This window comes from Triticum aestivum, chromosome 1D (assembly GCF_018294505.1).
Source record: "Triticum aestivum cultivar Chinese Spring chromosome 1D, IWGSC CS RefSeq v2.1, whole genome shotgun sequence".
NCBI lineage: Eukaryota > Viridiplantae > Streptophyta > Magnoliopsida > Poales > Poaceae > Triticum > Triticum aestivum.
Genome location: NC_057796.1, coordinates 2,887,190 through 2,895,434, shown reverse-complemented (window position 1 = coordinate 2,895,434; position 8,245 = coordinate 2,887,190). Strand labels below are relative to the sequence as shown.

Sequence of the window (8,245 nt, the reverse complement as noted above, 5' to 3'; positions counted from 1 at the left end):
GGCGCTTTGGATCATCGCATGATGTACTGATCGTTTTCTTATCTTTCCGTTTCCTCGGTTTGCTACTCATGTCCTTCAAATAAAAAACCTGAGCGACATCTTTGGCAAGGACGAATGGTTCGTCAAGGTAACCAAGATTGTTGAAATCCACCATTGTCATTCCGTATTGCTCGTCCACCTTTACCCCACCTCCTGTTAGCTTGAACCATTTGCACCGGAACAAAGGGACCTTAAAGGAGGGTCCATAGTCAAGTTCCCATATCTCCTCTGTGTAACCATAATATGTGACCTTTTGCCCATTCTCGGTTGCTGCATCAAAGCGGACACCACTGTTTTGGTTGGTGCTCTTTTTATCTTGGGCGATGGTGTAAAATGTATTCCCATTTATCTCGTACCCTTGGAAAGTCGTTATAGTCGAAGATGGTGTCTTGGCCAACATGTACAGCTGATCTCCAACATCATTGTCATTCATTAAATGTTTTCGCAACCAACTGCCGAAAGTCTTCATGTGGGCCTTTCTAATCCAGGATTCAGGCTTCCCCGGGTTGTCCGAGCGTAAAATATTCTTGTGTTGCTCGAAGTACGGAGCCACCAAGCTGGAATTTTGCAGAACTGTATGGTGTGCTTCAGTCATAGAATGACCGTCCATACATATCGTTGATTTCCTTCCGATCGTGCCTTTTCCACTTAGTCTCCCCTCGTGCCGCGATTGAGGAATACCAATCGGCTTAAGATCAGGAACATAGTCAATACAGAACTCAATTACCTCCTCATTTCCATAGCCCTTGACGATGCTTCCTTCTGGCCTAGCACGGTTACGAACATATTTCTTTATACTCCCATGAACCTCTCAAAGGGGAACATATTGTGTAGAAATACAGGACCGAGAATGGAAATCTCTTCGACTAGGTGGAGCAGGAGGTGCGTCATAATATCGAAGAAGGATGGTGGGAACACCAACTCGAAACTGACAAGGCATTGGACCACATCGTTCTGTAACCGTGGTAGATCTTCTGGATTGATTACCTTCTGAGAGATTGCATTGAGGAATGCACATAGCTTCACAATGGCTACTCGAACATTTTCCGGTAGGAGCCCCCTCAAAGCAATCGGAAGAAATTGCGTCATAATCACGTGGCAGTCGTGAGACTTCAGGTTTAGGAACTTTTTGTCCGCCATGTTTATTATTCCCTTTATATTCGACGAGAAGCCAGACGAGACCTTCATACTGCTCAGGCATTCAAAAAAAATGACCTTCTCTTCTTTGGTAAGAGCGTAGCTGGCACGACCTTGAAACCATTCCGGATGCCGGTCATCTGGGTCTTTCAAAAGTTGCTGGTCCTGCCGTGCTTCCTTTGTATCATTTGTCTTCCCATACACGCCCAAGAAGCTTAGCAGGTTCACGCAAATATTCTTCGTAACATGCATCACGTCGATTGCAGAGCGGACATCTAGGACTTTCCAATATTCTAGCTCCCAAAATATAGATTTCTTCTTCCACATGGGTGCGTGCCCGTCAACTCCCCGTGACACTGATTGTCCGCCAGGACCCTTTCCAAAGATGACTTTCAAATCCTTGACCATATCAAATATCTCAGCACTAGTACGTTCCGCAGGCTTCGGCCGGTGATCTGCCTTGCCGTTGAAATGCTTGCCTTTCTTTCTTACGTTATGATTCCGGGGAAGAAATCGACGATGACCCAGGTACACGTTCTTCTTACAATTACCCAAACGTACACTTTCAGTCTCATGTAAGCAGTGCGTGCATGCATTGTATCCCTTATTTGTCTGTCCCGAAAGGTTACTGAGAGCAGGCCAATCGTTGATGGTTACAAAAAGAAACGCTCATAGGTCAAATTCCTCCTCTTTGTGCTCATCCCAGACACGTACACCAGGTCTGCCCCACAACTGTAAAAGTTCATCAACTAATGGCCTTAGGTACACATCGATGTCGTTGCTGGGTTGCTTTGGACCTTGGATGAGCACTGGCATCATAATGAACTTCCGCTTCATGCACAACCAAGGAGGAAGGTTGTAGATGCATAGAGTCACGGGCCAGGTGCTATGGCTGGAGCTCTGCTCGCCAAAAGGATTCATGCCATCAGTACTTAGACCAAATCTTATGTTCCTTGCGTCAGCTGCAAAATCTTTGAACACTCCGTCGATCTTTCTCCATTGCGTTCCATCAGCGGGGTGTCTCAACTCCCCGTCGGACTTACGGTCCTCTTGGTGCCATCGCAACGACTTGGCATGCTTTTTGTTCCTGAACAGACGTTTCAACCGTGGTATTATAGGAGCGTACCACATCACCTTGGCGGGAACCCTCTTCCTGGGTTTCTCGCCCTCAACATCGTCACCAGGGTCATCGCCTCTGATCTTATAACGCAATGCAATGCATACAGGGCATTCATTCAAATTCTCGTATTCACCGCGGTAGAGGATGCAGTCGTTAATGCATGCATGTATCTTCAGAACCTCTAAACCTAGAGGGCAGACAACCTTCTTTGCTTCGTACGTACTGGCGGGCAACTCGTTATTCTTCGGAAACATATTCTTCAACATTTTCAGCAAATTTTCAAATGATGAGTCAGCTACACCTTCCCGTGCCTTCCATTTTAGCAAATCCAGTGTGCAGCCCAGCTTTTTCAGACTATTATCGCATCCTGGGTACAGCGACTTTTTGTGATCCTCTAACATGCGATCCAAATTCTCCCTCTCCTTGTCAGTTTCGCAGCGTCTCCGTGCATCAGCAATGGTCCGACCAAGATCATCAGCAGGCTCATCATGTGCCTCTTCTTCACCTTCACCTAACCCTTCCCCACCTTCAGCATCATCCTCCATGAAAGTATCACCGAAATGATCATGATAGTTGTCATCGATATCATCCCCTTCTTCATCTTCTTCCATTCTAACCCCTCTTTCTCCATGCTTGGTCCAACAATTATAGCTTCGCATGAAACCGTGCCGAAGCAGGTGCATGTGAACGTCTCTTGAGGAGGAGTAACCCTTCTGATTCTTACAGACAGCACATGGACAGATAATAAAACCTCGCTGCTTGTTAGCATTTGCCACTACGAGGAAATCTTTCAAACCCGTAGTGAACTCGCCGGAGAGTCGGGGACCGTACATCCATTGCCGATTCATCTGCATTATTATTATATAAAGTATATAATTAACCATCATGCATTTGTTAAACTAACTAGCTAGAAATAATACAAATTAAACAATGAACTACACACATGCATATTTTATCAATGACACATGAAAGGTTCAAGTTGCTAACCGCGATCGCGGAGGAAAAATAAATGAGAAAGCTCAAGTGTGGCTCGGACACTTCATATCATGTTTGTTTCATGCTCTCGGGCATTTCATCGAACACCTTGTGTGCATAGGAGGAACCAAAAGCAAACCCACCACCCCCCTTCTGAATATTGTGAATAGAAGTGGCACCAATTGTGGCTAAGTGAAGTGAGCTGAGTCCTATATATAGGGATGGGCCTTTAGTCCCGGTTGGCCTGGCCAACCGCGACTAAAGGCCTTCGGGCCAGCCGGAGGACCTTTAGTCCCCGTTGGCCAGGCCAACCGGGACTAAAGCCCCTCCCGTCCGCCAGCTGTCGACCGAGTTCGCTGGGCCCAGATAGTTGGTCGCGGGTCTCCTTCCGAACCGTGACTAAAGACCCCTTTGGTCGCGGTTCGATTATTTTAGGGACTAATGGGGGCGTATGGAAGCCTCTTTTTCTACTAGTGATAAGTTGTCTTGAATATCAATAAAGCCGCCCCGAGAACCAAGAAATAAAAAATCGAGAAGAAAGACCCAATGAAAGAGGCGAATTAAATGAGAGCGGGACTTGCGGGGAGAAAAGGATGGTAGCCTCTATCTATATCTATACCTAGTAATAAATGGGCTATTGCTTTTAGCGATACGTCACGGAAATTTCCCTAAAGTTACAAACTATTACCCTACAAACTTTGCGAACATTCTTTTAAACAATTTTCTTGAATCGACGACCATTTCTAGAATTGATGTACATTTTTCTGGAAACAATTTTTGAAATTCGTGACCATTTTTTGATTTAATGAATTTTTTTGAGATGCATGGTCATTTTTTGAATCAGTGAACATGTTATGAATGAAAAACTACTTTGTAAGATCCGATTTTTTTAATTTTTTAGATATTTTAAAATTTATTAACATTTTCTGTATTGGCGATAATTTTGTGCAATTTCATAAACTTTTTTTAGTACTATAAGTTTTTGAAAAATCATGAACATTTTTTATTTTCAACAATTGGTTTTCCAAAATTTCAAAACAAAATGTTTACAAAATCAGAAATATTTTTTGAATCGACAAACATTTTATGATTTACTAAATATTTTTTTTTCAAAATTCTCATTTTTTAAATTTCGCAATTTTTGAAGTACCAAATTATTTAAAGTAGAAAAAACGACAACGTAAAATAAAAAGAACAATCAAAACAATATATGAAAAACTGGCCACCCGGATATGTGCCGGCCCAAAGAGTTATGATGCATCATCTCCCAGGCGGGGGATTTCCCTGTGTAAAATGTTTTTTGGGGCATTTATGAAATTTTGAAAACAAATGTTCGGGAAATCAAAAAATGTTTATCATTTTTAAAAAGTTTGTGTATTACAAAACTGTAAATTAAGACAAAGTTTTGCCAAACAAAGAAAGTTCAAGAATGGAAAATATCCTAAAATTTCAAACACTGTCCGAGACTTACAAACTAGCTTATTCATTCATAAAATATTCGCTGATTCAAAAACTGATCATGCATTTCAAAACATGTTCGTTAAATCAAAAAAATATTCTTGAATTTGAAAAAATGTTTGACCTATTTCAAAAAAATTCTTCTTTGATTCTAGAAATGTTCACAGATTCAAGAAAATTGTTTCAACAGTATTCACAATTTTTTTAAATGTTTGAAAACAGTATAAAGTGCTCATGAATTCAAAATATGTTCTTGATTTAAGAAAATGTTCGAAAAGTTATAAAAGTGTTCATGAATTTGAAAAACGTTCATGATATGAAATATGTCACAACAAAGTAGACTAAATAACGACACGCATGAAGAGGACTATATGAACCCTATTCGTCAACCTCTAGTATAAGATGGCACATATGAAGAGGACTAGGTTAGCATCCTGCCCCATTTGGAAAACGGTGATGAACTTGTCCCCTTCCTCGCTAATGCATATGTAAGATAATTACTAAACTCAAGTTGTAGTAAACTATTTTAAACTCAAGTTGTGATAATTAAAATCAAGTTATACATACTAATTAATCAATACACTACATACAACACTAATTAATCAATCTAACTAATCTAATAAACTAGGTACAGTGGCGAAATAAACTAAATTTAACTAGCTACTTAAATGATCTAAGGTATACACATTGGTAGGATTGAGGGCGGCCAGATTTAGTTCACCACACCTGGGGAGCAGATCAAGAGGAGGAGGGTGGCCGGATCGAACTAACCACTAATTAGACGTGTGCACACCGGCCGGCGGCATAAATGCCGCCAATAATCATCGGCCATAGATTTCAAGATGAGAATGCAGGTTGTGGCAGGGAGAGGGCGCAAAGAGATGGGGAGAGGAAGAAGAGAGAGTGAGTGGGAAGTTAATAAAACCCGGGCAGGATAGTTTGTATGCATACAAGCTAGCAGCGTGTGCGCCCGCAGAACACTGCTAGCTTACACGACGGTTTGTATACCAAACACAAGCCACATGTGCAACAACGACACAGGGCTAATGATGTAGAGGACTGGCAGCCTGGCATACACAGGCGAACGCTACAAACAGTTTTTCATTTGAATTTAGAAAAAATAAATGCATTTTAAAATTCTTGAAACTTGGTGTACTGTCATTATATGACAACTTGAACTAGCGGTTAAAATTACAAAGTGTTAAACCAAAGTTTAGTATAGATTCCTCCCAAACCGAAGGTAGGTATCACCAACGGTAATCAGAATAGTGCTGAAAAGTGTGCCTCCAAAATTTTGTTGGCATACCATATGCACCATTTTATTGTTACATGTACACTTATGGATTTATTGACTATTGTTTTCAATTTTCAAGGGGATTGAATATAGAAAATGGCTTAGTAGTGTGCCATAGAGAGAACACGCTGCTAACATCAGGGAAAGTAAAGGCAGAAAAAGATCTATTGATGAAATTGTGCCTGAAAAACAGTAGAGAGAGAGGGGCGGAAGGAGAAGAACGGGTACTCAATTATTGGGCGCAACAATTAGCAGTTTTTGCCATCCGCTGAAAGCTACGAAAGTTTACAAGTTAGCAGCGTGCGAGTATATAAACGCCACTAGTTTTTAAGACCCATATGCCCGTCGGTGCACAGAGTGTTAGACATCAGAGTAGCAGCATGCGGAGCAGAGCCACACGCTGCTATAGGAGGTGACACCGGTGGCATTCCCTCCATCCGCACGCTGCCAGGGATTATGGCAAACCGTCTACCTTCATGCACGTAACTAGCAGTGTTTCAAATGGATGAACGCCACTAAGTCCCTCACTACTGCCGCGTTCTGGTTTTCCCCGCACGCTGCTCGCTGTTACGCGAGTTAGCAGGAGCGTCCATATAGTTGTGGACGCTCCTAATAGTGAAATCCTATAAGGGGTTTCCCTACTAGCGTGAGGAAGATAATAACGTTCTCTGTACCTGTGCAATAGAAAAAAAAATGAAAATCAAGGGTGTTCTTTCGCGCAGATGATATTAGTATATAAAAAGGATGGAGGCATGGGGCTTCTGTGAGCCCCACGCATCCTAGGCCATGCCCGGGACCCAAGGCAGGTGGCCAGGCACGTGGGCCATATAGGCCACCCCTAGGGCCAGTTTTCGGTAGTTGGGGCTATTTTGCTCCAAAAACCTTTGATACATGTTTGCTTTATTTTTTCCTTGCTCTATAAAAGTGTTGTTCTCTTGTGAGATCTTCATTTTCTGGCTCCTGTTGCTTTTCGGTGCTCACTCCGGTGCAACCTTGCAAAATGGAAAGAAAATATAGATTAAATTGTGCAATGGCAAATTTAGTTTGATTTTCACCTCTTTGAAGTCCCCTAAAGAATTGCTTTTGAAAAATGCTTTGGTGCCACCAAACTCAAAATTGTACCAACGCAAAAATATCCAGATTAACATTTAGAGTGACGAATGGTTTCCAATCAGGCGCTTGTTTTGCTGCTAAAATTCCCTTTTACTTCTAGACATTGAAATACGTTGAATTATTATAGTGTGCAATGTTCAGGAAATCCGTAACTGATAGCTGCTCGGTCGGCTTGGGAGCAGTAACTAATATATCAATCAGCCTATTAACTGGATTAATAGGTCGGCCATTAATCGATAGATTATATAGTAACCTGCCAGCTCAAGCAGCTAGCTATTGATGTGTAAGTCTAGGATTGCAGTTAGGGATGAAAATCAAAATAAAAAGTGAATGTAACAGTGACAAGCAATGCTAGCAAACAAGAACTTTGTTTGTCTTTTATTCCCAAGCTTGAACTAGCACTGGTCGGGGTCACACATGATGGCGTACGCCACTTTATTTGTCATCGCTACAACGATTGGTGCATCAGCTAAGCAACGATGATCCATCTACCTATTAGCATAACTCTTGCATTTTTCATTGGCCACCAATGCCGACGACTATGCTGGCAAATGGTGCGTTGATGGTGGAGCAGTCAGGTGAGACATACACGTTGCACATGGTTGGAAGAGTTCTCAATACCAATGACCTGATCACCTCCAATTGAGCTGGTTGTTGAGGTTGGATGATGCCCTGACCCTGAACGAGCTGAAACAGTGGCCGCCGGATCTGCACGCCTTGTCGTTGTTCTTGCTGCATGATGATGGAATGCACGACACTATGGATGGCTGCACACTGGAGCTGCTGAGGAATCTGTGCCAGTTGTTGGCAACATTGTTGCTGCATCACCTGGCAATCACTTCGTGGCAAGATCATTGATATGAGGGATGACACCAATGACACAGGGTTGCATTGCTGCAAGAGAAAATTCTTGCAGGGGTTCATCTGTTGTTGTAGAGATAGCTGAATCAACGGTTGTTGTTGCTGGGGGAATGATTGTTGCGGTTGTTGGGGCTGCAGGAATTGTTGTTGGGGCTGGGGAAAAGGTTGTTGTGGTTGCTGTGACTGGGGAAATTGTTGTTGGGGTTGTTGAGGCTGGGGGAATGGTTGTTGGGGTTGTTGGGGAAATG

General features: G+C 42.5%; 1 protein-coding gene across 2 annotated transcripts in view; it reads right to left on the bottom strand.

The window, feature by feature from the left end:
• Positions 1 to 7,488: 7,488 nt before the first annotated feature.
• The window catches only part of LOC123179792 (gamma-gliadin-like), a 1,485-nt gene continuing 728 nt past the window's right edge, over positions 7,489 to 8,245 (bottom strand). For both annotated transcript variants that reach the window (XM_044591674.1, XM_044591675.1), the window contains exon 2: positions 7,489 to 8,245. In XM_044591674.1, the coding sequence (XP_044447609.1) occupies positions 7,653 to 8,245 (593 nt within the window). In that variant the 3' untranslated portion in view covers positions 7,489 to 7,652.